Source organism: Lissotriton vulgaris, unplaced genomic scaffold (genome assembly GCF_964263255.1).
Source record: "Lissotriton vulgaris unplaced genomic scaffold, aLisVul1.2 SCAFFOLD_2436, whole genome shotgun sequence".
Lineage (NCBI taxonomy): Eukaryota > Metazoa > Chordata > Amphibia > Caudata > Salamandridae > Lissotriton > Lissotriton vulgaris.
In genome coordinates this window covers 213,307-230,865 of record NW_028252970.1, presented here as the reverse complement: position 1 = coordinate 230,865, position 17,559 = coordinate 213,307, and the positions used below count along the sequence as shown (strand labels likewise).

At 53.2% G+C, this 17,559-nt stretch overlaps 1 protein-coding gene and 1 long non-coding RNA gene across 2 annotated transcripts in view; one reads left to right on the top strand and one right to left on the bottom strand.

Moving 5' to 3' along the window:
- Positions 1-17,559, bottom strand: part of LOC147661195 (uncharacterized) — a 233,356-nt gene that overhangs the window by 43,766 nt on the left and 172,031 nt on the right. The gene's annotated exons all lie outside the window — the stretch shown is intronic.
- On the top strand, positions 5,423-6,934 carry LOC147661199 (endogenous retrovirus group PABLB member 1 Env polyprotein-like). The gene has a single exon (XM_086951247.1). The coding sequence runs from the start codon at positions 5,423-5,425 to the stop codon at positions 6,932-6,934; it is 1,512 nt and encodes a 503-aa protein (XP_086807373.1).

Below are 17,559 nucleotides of genomic sequence, written 5' to 3'. Positions count from 1 at the left end.
GGACTCAAACAACTTGTTGACACCCCCACCCACCTCGCCGGACACACGCTTGACCCTATCTTCACCTCCAGCATACACATCTCCTTCAATCACACCACAGCTCTCCATTGGACGGACCACAGATGCGTTCACTTCAGCTACAAAAAGACCACAACCCACATCCCACCACAACCTATTCCTCGAAGGAACTGGAACAAAATCACCACCGACCAACTCTTCACATCGCTTAACCAAAACCCCCCCACCATTTCATCGGACCCAAACCAAGCTGCCACCAAACTCACACAATGGATCACCCACAGCGCTGACAAATTAGCACCCTTGAAAAACCCTCAGATCAAACAAGGTAACAAAAAGGCCCCCTGGTTCAACGATGACCTTAAGAAATCCAAGAAGTTATGCCGCACCCTCGAGAAAACCTGGAGAGAAAATCCAACCACTCTCAACCTGACCACCTTCAAGGACGCCACCCGCAAACACCACCAACTGATCAGATCCACCAAGAAATCAGCATTCAAAGATCGACTCGACAACAACGCCCAAAACAGCAAGGAACTATTCAACATCGTCAAAGAATTTACCAACCCCACCGCCGGCACCAACAACATCACTCCCTCCCAAAACCTCTGCGACTCCCTATCCTCTTTCTTCCACAACAAAATCATCGACATTCATAACAGCTTTGGAAACCTACCCGAAGAACAACCCACTCCTCCCACCTCCGATCCAACACAGCACCCTCACAACCTCTGCGCCTGGAACCCAATCACTACTTAAGACACCATCCGTCTGATGAACTCCATCCACTCAGGTTCACCAACTGACCCATGCCCACACCACATCTTCAACAAAGCTAACTCCATCATCGCACCACACCTCCGCGATACCATCAAGTGCTCCCTCAACTCCGCTACCTTCCCAGAAAGCTGGAAACATGCGGAACTCAGCGCCCTGCTGAAGAAACCCACAGCGGACCCCTCTGAACTCAAGAACTACCGCCCCATCTCACTCCTTCCCTTTCCGGTCAAAGTCATCGAGAAAGCCGTCAATAGCCAGCTCGCCGCCTTCCTTGAATCCAACAACTCACTCGACCCCTCACAAAATGGCTTTCGAGCCAAACATAGCACCTAAACCACCCTCATCGCTGCTACGGATGACATCCGAACGCTACTGGACAGCGGAGAATCAGTTGCCCTCATCCTACTTGACCTCTCCGCAGCCTTCGACACAGTCTGTCATAACACCCTCATACAATGCCTCAACAACGTCGGAATACAAGGAAAAGCCTTGGACTGGATCATCTCGTTCCTCGCCGGAAGAACACAAAGAGTCCACCTCCCCCCATTCAAATCTGAGGCCACCGAAGTCATCTGCGGCGTACCACAAGGATCATCACTCAGTCCAACCCTTTTCAACATGTACATGAGTCCCCTCGCAACCATTGCACGCCAAAACGACCTCAACATCATCTCATATGCTGACGACACCCAGCTAATCCTCTCCCTCACCAAAGACCCCAACACCGCCAAAACCAATCTACACGAAGGAATGAAAGAAGTAGCCGAATGGATGAAGAACAGCAGTTTAAAACTAAACTCAGACAAAACGGAAGTCCTCATCTTAGGATCATCCCCATCTCCTTGGGACGACTCTTGGTGGCCACCGGCTTTAGGTACAGCACCCATACCTACAGATCACGCACGGAACATGGGCTTCATCCTAGACTCTTCCCTCTCGATGACCAGACAAGTCAACGCCGTTACATCATCATGCTTCAACATCCTACGCATGCTCAAAAAAATCTTCTGCTGGATCCCCACCGAAACAAGAAAAACAGTCACCCACGCATTAGTCACTAGCCGACTAGATTATGGAAACACCCTTCACGCCGGAACCACAGCCAAACTGCAGAAAAAACTACAACGCATCCAAAACGCCTCAGCCAGACTCATACTCGACATCCCCCGTCATGCCCACATTTCCGGTCACCTGAAAGATCTCCATTGGCTTTCAGTCAACAAGAGAGTAACGTTCCGTCTCCTCACCCACGCACACAAGGCCCTCTACGACCTAGGACCCGAATGCCTCAACAAACGACTGTCCTTCTACACACCCACCCGCCAACTACGTTCATCCAGTCAAGCCCTTGCATCAATAGATCCACCATGGGAGGAAGATCTTTCTGCTACTTAGCGGCCAAAACCTGGAATTCTCTCCCCACTCACCTACGCCTTACACAGAACCACCTCTCCTTTAGAAAGCAGCTAAAAACCTGGCTATTCGATCTGTAATTGCACCCACCCTCCCCCAAGCGCCTTGAGACCCTCTGGGTGAGTAGTGCGCTATACAAATTTTTGAACTTGAACTTGAACCTGATGGCGCTACGCTTATTCAGTACGTTGATGATTTGCTTGTTGCTGCAGATACTGAGGAAATCTGTAAAGAAGCCATGTTGTCATTGTTACGTCATTTGTCTGATTTACATCACAAAGTGTTGCTTTCCAAATTGCAATATTGTCGACAAGAAGTGACCTACTTAGGTCATCTCTTATTGAAGGAGGGAAGGAAACTGACCCCAGAGAGAATTCAGGCAATAGCGAAACTAAGTGTGTCAAAGACACAGAGAGAAGTGCGTGCTTTCTTGGGTATTACATCATATTGTAGACAATGGATACCAAATTTTTCGTTGTTGGCCAAACCTTTGGTAGCTGTAAACTTGTAAAGATACACCGAATCCCCTTCCATGGTCTGAAGAGTGTCAGAAAAGTTTTTCCGAATTGCGCAATGCATTATGTTCGGCTCCTGTGTTGGGTACCCCCGACTACAGTAAGCCCTTTACATTGTATGTCCATGAGATAGGAGGTTGTGCATTATCAGTGTTGACACAATTGTTCGGAAACAAGCAGCGTCCATGTGCGTATTTCTCGTCAACCTTGGACCCGGTAGCTAAAGCGTTGCCAAGTTGCTTGAGAGCGACAGCGGCAGCAGCTGTTTCTATTCGACAGTCTGCTGGTTTAGTCATGAATAATACATTGATTGTGATGGTTCCACATGCAGCGGACACGTTGTTAAACAGAACCAAGACACAGCACTTAACTAGTGCTCGGTTGTCAGGTTACGAGTTGACATTGTTAGCGAGTCATGTGCACATAAAAAGATGCAACACGCTAAACCCAGCTACATTGTTGCCGATTGAAACAGAGTTAGATACTTCTGAACAGCATGATTGTTTTCTCAGAACAGTAGAAGAAACGAAAGGGAGAATAGATCTTAGTGACACTCCTCTTTCAAAGTGTGATGGTACCTAATGGGTGGATGGTTCATGCTTCAAGCTTCCGAATGGAGATACGACTGCGGCATATGCTGTTATGACTTTGCATACGATTGTTGAAGCTGCACGTATCCCACATAATTCAGCTCAAGCAGCAGAATTGATTGCACTTACACGAGCGTGTGTGTTGTCGAAAGGAATGAAAGTGACCATATATACCGACAACCAGTATGCATTTGGTGTGGCTCACAGTTTTGGACGATTGTGGAAAGAACATGGGTTCCTGACTTCGCATGGAACTAAGATTCAGCATGGCCAATTGGTGAATGAGCTCCTCGAGTCACTTACTTTGCCGTTGCAAGTCGCAATTGTGAAATGCAGGGCACACAAGAAGGTGACTGATGATGTTGGTCGTGGAAATGCATTTGCTGACGAAGTCGCAAAAGAAACAGCGAGGGATGTGATGAGTCGAATGTATGTTGCAGGCCCTGCAAGATGGATTGGTGACGTTGGAATGTGTGAAGACACGATAGAGAGAGTAAAGTCTATTCAAGCTGAAGCTACAGAGAAAGAGTTGAGTACATGGAGAGAGAGTAAGGGGAAATTGGATGTGAATGGTTGTTGGGTTGAATTGTCAGAGCATCAGAGATGGTTGTTACCCGATGCATATGTGCCTGCAGTTGTTACAATGGCCCATAGAATGACTAACATCACTGTGAAAGGGATTTGTAAGTTGTTGGCTCCAGTATGGCAAAACGCTGGAATTCCCAAGTGTGCAGAGAATGTGGTCAAGAATTGCATGGTGTGTCTGAAATACAATCCTGGTAGGGAAACCCCAACTCCAGCTGGTCATTTTGCGCCTCCAACGTATCCGTTCAAGGTTTTGCAGCTAGATTTCATCCACATGGAAAGGTGCAACAATTTGAAATACGTACTCGTTGTTGTATGTGCCTTTTCAATATGGGTAGAAGCATATCCCCTAAAGGACAACACTGCCTTATCTACAGCTAAAGCCCTTGTGAAAGAGTTCTTCTCTAGATTTGGAATGCCGAGAATGGTCTGGAGTGACAATGGGAGTGAATTTGTGGGTCGAGTGATGAAAAAAGTATGTTACGGGCTAGGCATCCAACAGAAATTCCACGCTGCAAATCACCCCCAATCAGCTGGACTAGTAGAGTGCTACAATGGCACGTTAAAGCTGAAATTGGCCAAAATTCAAGCAAGCTCTGGTCTTAAATGGCCTGACGCTCTGCCTTTAGCACTCCTATCAACCAGAATGACTGTGCATTCGCGAGTGGGACTTAGTACCTATGAAATCGTGTTCGGCCGTCCGGCCAACATATGGGGAGTGCCAAGGCCGAAAAAATTCAGTGAGATCGAACACCCTGTACTGCTTGACTATTTGTACGAATTGACAGCTAAATTGCGTGTTTTACACCAACAGGTTCACGATTCACTGCCTCAAGTATCTGAAGATCCAGGCCACACCATCAATCCTGGTTCGTGGATTCTGGTGAAAAATTTCCAGCGGACGAAAAACGATCAGCCCCGCTGGACCGGCCCCCACCTAGTCCTGCTGTCAACGAGATCCGCCGTGCGAGTGGAAGGCAAAAAGAACTGGATCCACGGCGTACACTGCAAGAGGGTGCCTTTGCCTCTACCGTGCGACCGGTGGGTCCAGGAGGGTGTTGCTGACTCTGAGACTGAGACTGTGCCTCATTTTCTGCCTTTCAGCGATGCACGCATAAAAGGAACAATTACTGAAAAAGAAAGTGACAATCTCTTGCAAGAAGCTGTGCCGCCGTCAATTCGATTGGACACTACAGAGCCTGAACTCCTGTTTCAAGACCAGACAGTATCTGGGAAGCAAAACTATAATCTGAGGCCGAGAACTATGGACAAATAAAAGAACTTTCCTTTTCTTTACTGAAATTTTGAAAGCGCAGCTCTCTCATCTGAGAAACTTTTTTATTTTTGTTTTTCGAACCACCATCCGGGTTCCGCTGTAGGGTCGCGGTTGCCCAAGTCTTTGGGGTGCAGCTGAAGACGTTAGGTCGACAGTTCTGGTTGGTCTAAGGGAGTTGTCCTGGACTGACAGAAGCATTCCTTAGCATAGAACACCCTACCATCGCGAGCAGCATTTTAGAGAGGATGGAGTTTTTCGAGATGGAGAGACCTGCCAAAATAATGAACTTTAAAACCAGAATGTGTAAAATGATGACCACGAAACGTTTTTTGATACTATGTATTTTCATGTTGTTCAGTGTTATGATGTTTTTAGTAGAATATGTATTATTATCTTTTCAAGTGACATTTGCACCCACTACATCGCCCATACCTCCTCCTACTGTTTCCTCACATTCTTTCCACCCTTTTCCTGAACATGAATCCGCTAGGAGATTAGAGTTTATTAATAACTCCTTCGCTCAGCTTTTGCACCAACACCAACTAGTAATGAACACGACTAACTGTTGGGTGTGTGGTCTTATGCCTCACACAACGGATAAAGGTATCCCTTATCTGGTTCTGCCTTTCAGCCATAATGGTTCTGTGTGGGCATACAGAACAATGTTCATTTATGCACATGAGACCTACCCCCTACGTTCTGTCGAAGATAATCCTAAGAACAGTGCTCTAGTTAAGGGTATAGTAGACATGATTAAGGAAGATATTTCCTATGAGACTATCCCGAGGGAAGAGACACTAGTATATATAGGATGGAACGTGACCGGATATGGAGTTACTCTGAGTGAGAAACAGCAAGCTAAGAGATCTTCCCCGATTTGGATTGTACCCCATCAGGGTCACCTATGTCTGCAGGGTATTGGCAAGAATCCCAGAGCTCAGTTAGGGAAAATCACCTGCACTGAGACATATGTTTTTGCGTCTCAGACTTCCCCTTCATTTCTAGCAGCTAGAGGTACCTATTTCATCTGCCATGATAGAGCCTATACATGGTTGCCCCCTGACTTTTCGGGCACATGCTTTGTTTCGTTCCTGTTGCCTCCCACCTACACAGCTGCGGCAGATTACCATAAGACAAGGATAGTTAGAGGTGTCTTCAGTGAAGAGGACACTGCAGAACAAGAATTTGGAGACTTCGTGAGGGGTTTTCTGCCGTTCTGGGGACCCATGGTTAACAGCAGGAAAATAAGGCAATTGACAAGGGTGGTTGAATCCACCGTGGTTGAAACTGCTGGTGCCCTTAGTAACTTGACTGCTGAGCTCCAGTCGGATCGTCTTATGACCCTTCAGAACAGGGTCGCGTTAGACGTCATACTTGCAGACCGAGCTGGGGTATGTAAATTGATCCAATCGAGTTGCTGTGTTTTCATTCCAGATAATGCTCCAACAGTGTACCAGGCCATCTCCAAACTACATAAGATTTCCGAATCTATTCATGTAGACAAAGGAGAGTGGTCGTTAATGGGACGGTTCTGGGAACTGGTATCCGGCTGGGGATGGAACATTCTGATGGTCATTGGGATGGTCTTAGCCATCCTTTTCCTGTTCTGTCTGTGCGTACAGTGTGCTCCTGCTATATGTGGCCTTTGTGTTACATCGTGTATAAGGAAGCCTGTATCGAGGGATGAGCTAAGTAATAGGATGATGCTACAGCAACATCTCAATGACTTTAGGTATATAGACCTGGACTCAGATTAGCATGAGTATAGGTTACTGCCTATGTAAGGGCAAAAGGAGGGACTGTAGTACTTGAATTTCTGGACCCATGTTATAAACATCATCTTACCATGACGATTTTGATATCAGAAGACCGAGAATGGCTAGTACACTATGCACAAGCATTTCCGTCATATTCGAGTGACGAGTTCACCATGAAATCGCAGTTTTCGTCCTGAACCCTCGGGTTCCATTTTGTGTACGGCAGCCATTTTGTGAGTTGCCCTCACATAGGTCAATGATTAAGGCCAAACACGGTCCTGAAGGACACGTACACCTTTCCTGACTTCTCTGCGACCTGGGCAAGCTGACTCCACTGCCCCAGGCCAAACCTGTTCGGTCAGTTCCTCTCCCAGTGGCCGAACGAGATAGTATCAAGGCACAACATGCCATAAACCTTTCATCGCACACAAACCATGCCTAATCTTGCACACACCTGTCCCTGTTTCCTACTTTATGACTTGCTTTACGAGGAGGAGGTGCCCGTTTTAATTGGGGGTCCGTCGATATCTGATGAAAATACTGGGCCTTGCCGGGTAATTGATTGTGGGCTGAACAAACTGAAATGTGGGATTGTCATCATGACTCTGCTTTTCCTTTGTAGTGAAAATATGTGAATGGTCAACAGTAAACTAAAGAATGCTTGCCTGAAGCATAATATTTTGTATAAAAAGAGAAGGCTGGCTTTGTAAGATTGAGCAGTCTCCTGAGAATATACACCGTGTTGTACTTCTAGGATACCTGTTACTTGGTTGCAGCCAATAAATTCGATCTTTGAATTCATCTAGAAGACTCTGAATTTCTGTGTCTGAAACAGGTTGTCCCTGGCACCGCTGGGTTACCGGTTCAGTACCGGTTATAAAAAAAACAGTACTTCACCAGAGCTATCTCTCAATGTTGGACACGGCTTCGTGGCATGGTCCGACCCCTTCCGCATGGCGGGCCCCAGACGACATCGGCCCTCCCTGGACCTGCTATTGACCCCCCTGAGACGCACCGTCCCGAACCATCGGCGAGAGCAGCTTTCCCGGCAACCTACAGCTCTCCCTCTTCCTGGTACCCCGGCGGACCCTGCTCGCCAACACTGCCAGCCAGGCCACCTTTTCCGGCCCGACTCCATCTTGGGGCCAGCACGGACCGAGCACGTGGCCGCAGCCAACCCTGGCCCCGGCCCCGGCGAAGCCCCGACATCGAGGCACCAAGATCCACCCAGGTGGCAAAGTGGCCACTCGACAAGATCCCGGAGGAGGAGAGTTTCGATGGGCCTCCAGCCTTCCCCGGACGCCTGGTATCGATCGCCCTCCAGCCTCCCTGGGCGCTGGCTCCGCCCCCCTGCTGGGTGTCTGGACACCTTCATCCCGGCCCCTCTGACCCCCAGGTGCGAGGGTCCGGACATCAAAGGCCTCCAGTCCTATATCTGGGCCAGCCCTGGATTAGGACTTGAGTTGTATCTGGGAGCCGAAGCCCTGCTGACCTCGTCGCGGCTGATCCTGACTTGAACTCTTGCACCTGGAATCTTTGAGGCCCTGCTGACGCTGTCGCGGCCTGACCGAACTGAACCATCTCCGAGGCCCTGCTGACGCTGTCGCGGCCTGACCGAACTGAACCATCTTCGAGGCCCTGCTGACGCTGTCGCGGCCTGACCGAACTGAACCATCTTCGAGGCCCTGCTGACGCTGTCGTGGCCTGACCGAACTGAACCATCTTCGAGGCCCTGCTGACGCTGTCGCGGCCTGACCGAACTGAACCCTCTTCGAGGCCCTGCTGACGCTGTCGCGGCCTGACCGAACTGAGCTATCTTCGAGGCCCTGTTGACGCTGTCGCGGCCTGACCGAACTGAACCATCTTCGAGGCCCTGCTGACGCTGTCGCGGTCTGACCGAACTGAGCTATCTTCGAGGCCCTGCTGACGCTGTCGCGGCCTGACCGAATTGAACTATCCACACACCGGCCGGTGCCAAGACTGTCCCGCTACCCCCTTCCACCTGGACCAAGACATTACGGATCCCTTGATCCTTGCCTGTTTTCCTGCCAAGAACTTGCTCTGAGTACTTATATAAAGATTGTGAATATTCCTCCGGTGTGGTGTCCCTCTATGAGTAGTGTGGTTTCTCTGCTGTCACGATTGTAGGAGAGGAGCCTCGCCAAGGAGGCCTCCCTACGGCGCTCGGCCGATTCTCTACAAAGAGGGGCGTCTCGGGGCGGGCAGTCAGACATCTTCTGTCTCCCCTGGGGTCGCCTTTCTAACATTGGTGGCAAGCGACGGGATCCGAGCCCGCGCAAATCGTACAGCGAGTGACTTGCCACTACTAACAGAGACACAGCAACCATGAGCACGCAGGAAGCCGGAACGACCGCAGAATTCCAGAAAGAGCGGTTGGAAGAGTACACCCAAAAGGAACTTAAACAGTTTTGCAAAGACTTGGGTATCGCTACCACCGGACTAAGCACGAAAGATGATCTCAAAGGAGCGCTGCAAACCTGGGTAGAGACCGGAACAGCTACCCCCCAAACGAACACTGACATTGTCATAGAAGTACCCACAAGTGCCGTCATAGCCCCCATAGAAGAAAGGACCACCAACAGAGATCCGGGCCTCTCCCACGAAGACGCCCGGGAGCGAGAAAGGAGTCGGCACCATGAACTAGAGCTCGCCCGACTCCGGCTGGACGGAGAACTCCAATTAGCCGGAAAAAAAATGGCCCTGGAACAACGACGATTAGAGGGAGACTTAGAAGAAAGGCGGAGGCAAAGGGAATTGGAAGAAAAGAAGCTCGCGTACGAACATGAACGTGGCCTCAAAGAGCTAGAGATCAAAGCCAAAATCGAAGAGGCAGGCGCCGCGGTAGCCCGGAACCCCCCGCCTCCTGCCGACCCGAAGGTCCACATCCCCAAGGATATCGTCAAGGAGTACTACAAGAATGACGATATCCAGCAGTGGTTCAAGGCGTACGAAGTTGCCATGACTGCGCACCGCATCCCGCGAAAAGACTGGGGTGCTGGCTTATGGGGGAGATTCGTCAGCGAAGGAAGAGACACACTGCTGGAGCTGGCCGATGACGTAATGTCCTCCTACGACCACATGAAGGACGCCCTGCTCATCCGGTACGGCCTCACCCCCGAAATGTACCGGCAGAGGTTTAGAGACTGCAAGAAAATCCCCGGTACCACGTGGGTCGAGTACGTGAACTTTTATAGCAGGGCCCTAGAAGGATGGATGAAGGGCAGCAAAGTGACCACCTACGAGCAGCTGTTCGACCTCATTGTTTGGGAGCACCTCTCCAACAACTGCTTCGTTGAGCTTAAGCAGCATCTCCTCGACAGCAAGCTGACCGAGCCCCGGAAACTCGCCATCGAGGCCGATCGATGGGTGAGCACCCGGGTCCCCCGGACCCTGATAGGAGAAACAGGACCGAGCGGCCGGGGCCACCCTCGACAGCGGGGCGGCGGAGGAGGACCGAACCAGAACCGGAGTTTCCCGCCGGCCCCGGGCCGGGGCCCACCTCCGGGGTCCCCCCAGAATGACACTTCGCCGTCCATAATCAGAAAAGGGACCCCACCAGCACGGCCGGGGCCCCACCCGAACATCACTTGCCACAGATGCCAGCGGCTAGGTCACTATGCCAGTGACCCTCTCTGCCCCATGAACCAGCGCCCCGGCACCACTGGGCCACCGACCCGCCAGTTCGCTGCTGCCGCCCTGGGAGAGCAGGAAGACGAGGACGAAGAGGTCTACGAAGAAGAGCCGACAGAATTTGAACCGTCCGCCATGATCCTAGCCTGCCTGGGGAACCGAGACCTGGTCCCCCAGGCCCCACTACCGAGCAACACTTGAAAATACCGCCAGTGGGTCCACATCAATGGACGACGGACCGAAGCGCTCCGAGACACGGGGGCCAGTGTGACGGCAGTCCGCTGCCACTTGGTAACCCCGGATCAGATCATACCGAACGTACGATGCCCCGTGAGGACCGCCGACAACTCCTAAACTCTGTGTCAGATGGCCCGAATACCCTTCGAATTGGGGGGGAGTGTCAGGCACCCTCAAGGTGACCATCCGGGATGACGCCCCCGTGGACTGCCTCCTCGGAAACGACCTTGAGAGCTCTCCCTGGGCCCAAGTTGAGCGGAGAGAGCATCTCGGAATGCTGGGACTACCAGAGTGGGTCTGCGCGATGACCCGATCCATGGCGGCCCGAGCCCCGGCAGCGACCGAGGCCGCCCCGACCGAAGAGCCGGAGTGGCCCGAGCCACCACCCCCCGCAGTCAGTGAAGACTCCGACTCCAAGCCCAGGCCCTCTGGACCAGGCCCCCGAGACCACCACGAGCTCAGCGACATACCTGAACTCGCCCAATGGCCCACCCGGGAACAGTTCCGACAAGAGCTAAAGACCTGCCCTTCCCTCAAGGGGACCAGACAACAAGCCGCTGCTCAAGCTACCGGGGACACTTCAGGGTCCCACTGGGTCTACTGGGACCACGACCTCCTATACAGTGAACAGAAGATTGCAGAGCTGGGGTCCAGCCGAGTCCTAGTGGTTCTCCTATGATTCAGAGACTTCCTTTTGAACTTGGCACACGATGTGCCCCTTGCCGGGCACCTGGGACAGGACAAGACCTACAGCCGCCTGGTGACCCATTTTTACTGGCCCAAAATGCGCAACGATGTGCATAATCACTGCTGCACCTGCCCAACATGCCAAGCCAGCGGAAAGAGCGGGGGGAAGATGAAGGCCCCGCTCCAACCTTTTCCAGTAGTGACCACCCCCTTTGAGCGGGTGGGAATCAACATTGTGGGGCCCCTGGACCCCCAAACCTCGCAAGGACATCGCTTTATACTTGTCCTGGTGGACCACGCCACCCGCTACCCTGAGGCCATCCCCCTCCGAACCATCACCGCCCCCGTGGTGGGACGAGCACTGATGGGGATCTTCTCCAGAGTCGGATTCCCCCGAGAAGTCGTGAGTGATCGGGGCACAAACTTTATATCAAAGTATATGCGATCCCTGTGGCAACAGTGCGGGGTCACGTATAAATTCACCACCACGTATCACCCCCAAGGAAATGGACTTGTGGAACGCTTCAACCGAACCCTCAAGGGGATGATCCAGGGCCTAGAAGAGCCGCTACGATGCAAATGGGATGTCCTGCTACCCTGCCTCCTGTTTGCCTATCGGGAGGTACCCCAGAAATTCCTGGGGTTCAGCCCCTTTGAACTCTTGTACGGCCACCCTGTCCGAGGTCCGCTCAGCCTGGTCAAAAAAGGCTGGGAAACTACCGTCCAAAACGCACCACCGGATGTCTACCGGTACCTCCTGACCCTCAGAAACCAGACTCGGAAGTTCCGGGCCCTTGCGGAGGCCAACCTGGAGGCCAGTCAGGAGGACATGAAACGCTGGTATGACCAGAACTCCTCCTCCATCGAGTTCGAGCCGGGCCAACAGGTCTGGGTCATGACCCCGGTCGAACCAGGCGCCCTCCAAGACAAGTGGTCGGGCCCCTTCAAAGTGATCGAGCGCAAGAGCCCCGTCACTTACCTCGTGGACATGGAGTCCCCGAGGAACCCCCTTCGGGTTCTGCACGCCAAACGGCTCAAACCTCATTTTGTCCGCACAGAACTGAGCCTGCTGCTAGCTACCGACGATGGGACCGAAGACGACTCCGAGCCCTTACCCGACCTTCTAAAGTGCACCGAGAAGGACGGCTCCATCGAGGGGATCTCTCTCTCCCCCGACCTGACCCCCACACAGCGCAGGGACTGCCAAGAGCTGTTGGGACACTTCTCGGATCTGTTCTCCCTCACCCCTGGGGTGACCCAGTGGTGTGTCCACGATGTCGACACCGGGGACAGTCCGCCCGTGCGACACCGGGCCTACCGGGTTCCCGACCGAGTTCGGAACTGCATCCAGACGGAAGTTACCAAGATGCTGGCGCTAGGGGTGGTCGAGCCCTCCGACAGTCCCTGGGCCAGCCCAGTTGTCCTAGTCCTCAAAGCCGCCGCACCTGGCACCCCGCCAGAACTACGGTTCTGCGTCGACTACCGGGGACTGAATGCTGTTACAAGAACGGACGCACATCCCATCCCCCGGGCCGATGAACTGATCGACCGCCTGGGAGCCACCAAGTACCTCAGTACCTTCGACCTCACCGCCGGGTATTGGCAGATCGGCCTCACCCCTGGCGCCCAGGAACGATCCGCCTTCTCCACCCCCGACGGCCACTTACAATTCAAAGTGATGCCCTTCGGCATGAAAAACGCCCCGGCCACCTTCCAGAGGCTCGTGAACAAGGTGCTGGGGGGACTGGAAGAGTTCAGTGCCGCCTATCTAGACGACATTGCGGTGTACAGCCTCCACTGGGCCGAGCACCTGAAACACCTCTGGGAGGTCCTGACGCCCCTCCGCCGGGCCGGACTAACCGTGAAGGCCAGCAAATGCCAGATAGGCCAAGGGTCCGTGACCTATCTGGGACACCAAGTGGGGAGCGGCCGAGTGGCTCCCCTCCAACCCGAGATTGACGCCATCATGGCCTGGGAGCCCCCAGTCAACCAGACCGCCGTCCGAGCCTTCCTAGGGCTCACTGGGTACCATCGGCGCTTTATTAAAAACTATGGGAGCATCGTAGGACCCCTTACAGAACTGACCCTGAAGAACCGGCCACAGAAAGTGCAGTGGACACCCGCGTGTCAGGTGGCCCTCGATGTAGGAGAGTAGGGTCTGCAATCCTATGATCACCCAGATTTTTTGCTTTTGCTTCACTGGTTTACGACTTTCTCTGGCTGTGGGCCTGCTAATCAGACCCACAGCCTGGCTGTTCTCTCTCTAAATTACAACATGTACCCTAGGTGCATTTACCAATTGGTACTGGGCCACCTTATCAGACCCTGTAACTCAGGGCATAGGTGTACCCAGGGCTGCCAGGGGCTGCAGCATGTATTATGCCACCCCTGGCTGGCCTCCTAAATTTGACACAACTGGCTGCATGACAGCTGGGGCAAAGTCGTGTAATCACCCTTTGCTGTAGGTGTAGTATACCTATACCTAACCCTGAAATGGACACACAGATTCCTATCAGTCACTCCTATGGCAGGCCTTGACAATCCTGAAGGCAGAGTGCTTGGAATCGTGTGAGATGGTGCTCTGGCATGAGCTGAGCCTGTCTGCAGCTTGCGGAACCAAGTCCTAATAGCTGTTCCATGATATCGCATACCATATACTCTTAAGTGCATTATAATCCTCGCGGTTAAATGCTAACTTTGGTATTGCTTTATCAAAACATGTCGAGTAAGGTGTCATACGAATTGGAATACTAACCCCTCGCCAATTCTGGCGACGGGGTTAGCATTCCACCCTTCTAGAGGGACACGACATGTATGTAACTGTGAACCCCGGTTAAAGTTAACTAAAGCCTCAGCTCCACAAAATGGATGCTGCCACCACAGACACGAGTCTGACCTCCTGCTGCTGGGAGTCCTTCCAGCGAGGGAGGCTTGGACAAAGGGTTTCCTGTCCGGGGCGGTGCTAGCACCATCCCAGACATGGTTTTGTGTATCCTGGGTAGGCAGGGCTTTACAGGAAGGTGACTGCTGAGTGGCACCCCGGTGCTCACTACGCATAGGCCGGTCTGAACCAGTTCCAGGGGCACACCAGCCCCTGGCCTGGGGAAGTCCGGCATGGCAGAGGGGTGTAACCACCCCCCTCCTAGTCACACCCATAGGCAGGACCTAGTCACCGGGTCAGCCCCCTTTTTTTGTATAAAGATGGGAGCGGGCCCCCTGTTCAAATTAGATCATCTTTGGAATCAAGACACGACTTTATTCAAAAGGACTTCAAGATTTCTTCATCAAAATTCTCCCTTGTGGCTAAGGAGTAGTCACCCTGCATCCGCAGGCACCATCCTAAAGAACACTGCAGTCTGCTGCAAGTCCTTCATCACGAATCCGACGACCCAGCTTGACGAGACCCGGCTTCCCTGGCACCTCTGACCTCTACTCACCTCTACAGCCAAGCTGAGAACCGTGAGTGCGACGAGACCTCGAGGGACCGACGATCGCCAAGACTGCACGACATCTTTACAACAAGCCCACCGTGTCCTCCACTGGTGAGTGCTTTGGGGTCCGAGAAGCCCCGACCCTGCGCAGCTCCAGCATCCAAGGTCAGCCTCCCTGCATCTCCACGATCTGCGTGGGGCCCTTCTGCTGTTTGCTGTGCACCGCGTTGTTTGGCTACTAGCCGGCTGGCTTGTGGCCTTCTGAACGACGCCCGACGACATCACTGCTGCTGGTCTGGTTGCTCCAGACTGGTCCTTGCTTCCTTCTTGAAGAGAGGCACCCCGGACCCTCCTGGTCCACTCCAGACGCCAATGTAGGTCCACCGCGTGGGCTTGAATTTGCCAAGGCTTTGTTGCCCAATCCTGGGTCCAGCGACGCCGACAGCTTCTATCTTCGTGGGACAGCTCGATCCTCCTTCCTGGTCGCCGACAACGCCTCCTGGTCCGTGAGATCTTCGAGTACAGCGTCACCCACTCACCTAGTCGAGGTGGCTACCATCCGGTGCCCTCCTGGTGCCCACTGACTACTGGCTAGTAGTCTCGAACTTGGTCCCCTCTGCTTTCAGGTGTCATCTTCCATCGATCCAGGCTTGGATCCACCGAACTTTCTTCACTGGTCGCCTGCCAGCAACTTCTTTCTTCCAGGCTCCTGGTCCGTCAACGAGGATTCCCGACGTCCTTTGAGTCCTATGCAGCTGCAGCCCCTGGGCTAGGTAACTTCGGCATTTCGGTGCCCCAGCATAGCCTCAGTATCCAAGGGTCAGAATCTACTTTCGTTTTCTCCCTACCAGGTCGGGTTCGCCCGAGAACACTAACTTTGCAATTCCTAGCTACCATAGACTTTGTCCCGCATCTCGCGTGAGAGTGCACACACTGCACCCGAGTCCCCTGGGTCTCCTAGAAGTAATCTAACGATTCTATAGTCAAGTCCTAGCGATTCCAAAGGCTATTAGTACTATACTTACCTGCTAGTAATTTCGCATTCCACTTTTCAAGTATATGATTTTCCGTGCCCCTCGGGCATTTGTATATACTGTGCTAACTTAAGTATTTTTGTAAGAGTTTTGGTTTGTGCTTAGTACCCTGTCCTCATAAAGAGTACAGGGCTGTTGTGATTTAAATAAATACACTGTTTATTTTCATAACACTTGTGTGGTGTCCTTTCACTTGGTGTTCAAGGGGTATATGTGTGGTAAACAGCTGGCTTAACACGCCCTCTCGAGTCTTTAGCCTTAGACTGCTCGTATCCACGCTACTAGGATAGCTGGTCTATAAGGTTGACTTACAACCAATCATCAATAAGGGTTGCTGGACTGATACATAGTGTTCACTAGAATAGTGAGCACTGCATATCAGGCCACCTTCTCACACTTGAGACATTGAAATCAGCCATGTGCACCGCCCCTGTGCTCCAGGCCCCCGACTACAGCCGAGAGTTTGTGGTCCAGACCGACGCCTCGGAGCACGGCATCGGGGCGGTCCTATCACAGATTGACTCCGAGGGGACTGACCATCCGGTGGCCTTCATCAGCCGGCGACTGCTGGCCCGAGAACAGCGATGGAGCACCATCGAGAGAGAGGCCTTCGCCGTCGTATGGGCCCTCAAGAAACTCAGGCCCTACCTCTACGGCACCCACTTCCGGGTCCAGACCGACCACCGGCCCCTAAGGTGGCTGATGCACATGCGTGGCAAAAATCCTAAGCTGCTGCGATGGTCCATCTCCCTGCAAGGGATGGACTTTACTGTGGAGCATCGCCCTGGCAGCGACCACGCCAACGCTGATGGCCTGTCCCGGTTTTTCCGCCTCGACGAAGAGAGCCCCCAGGCAGATGGGTGACTCTCCCCGCCTTCAGCTGGAGGGGACGTGTGTTGGACACAGCCTTGTGGCGTGGTCCGACCCCTTCCGCATGGCGGGCCCCGGACGACATCGGCCCTCCCTGGACCTGCTATTGACCCCCCTGACACGCACCTTCCCGAACCATCGGCGAGAGCAGCCTCCCCGGCAACCTACAGCTCTCCCTCTTCCTGGTACCCCGGCGGACCCTGCTCGCCAACACTGCCAGCCAGGCCACCTTTTCCGGCCCGACTCCATCTTGGGGCCAGCACGGACCGAGCACGTGGCCACAGCCAACCCTGGCCCAGGCCCGGGCGAAGCCCCGACATCGAGGCACCAAGATCCGCCCAGGTGGCAAAGTGGCCACTCGACAAGATCCCGGAGGAGGAGAGTTTCGATGGGCCTCCAGCCGTCCCCGGACGCCTGGTATCGATCGCCCTCCAGCCTCCCTGGGCGCTGGCTCCGCCCCCCTGCTGGGTGTCTGGACACCTTCATCCCGGCCCCTCTGACCCCAATGCGCGAGGGTCCGCACATCAAAGGCCTCCAGTCCGATATCTGGGCCAGCCCTGGATTAGGACTTGAGTTGTATCTGGGAGCCGAAGCCCTGCTGACCTCGTCGCGGCTGATCCTGACTTGAACTCTTGCACCTGGAATCTTTGAGGCCCTGCTGATGCTGACGCGGCCTGACTGAACTGAACCATCTTCGAGGCCCTGCTGACGCTGT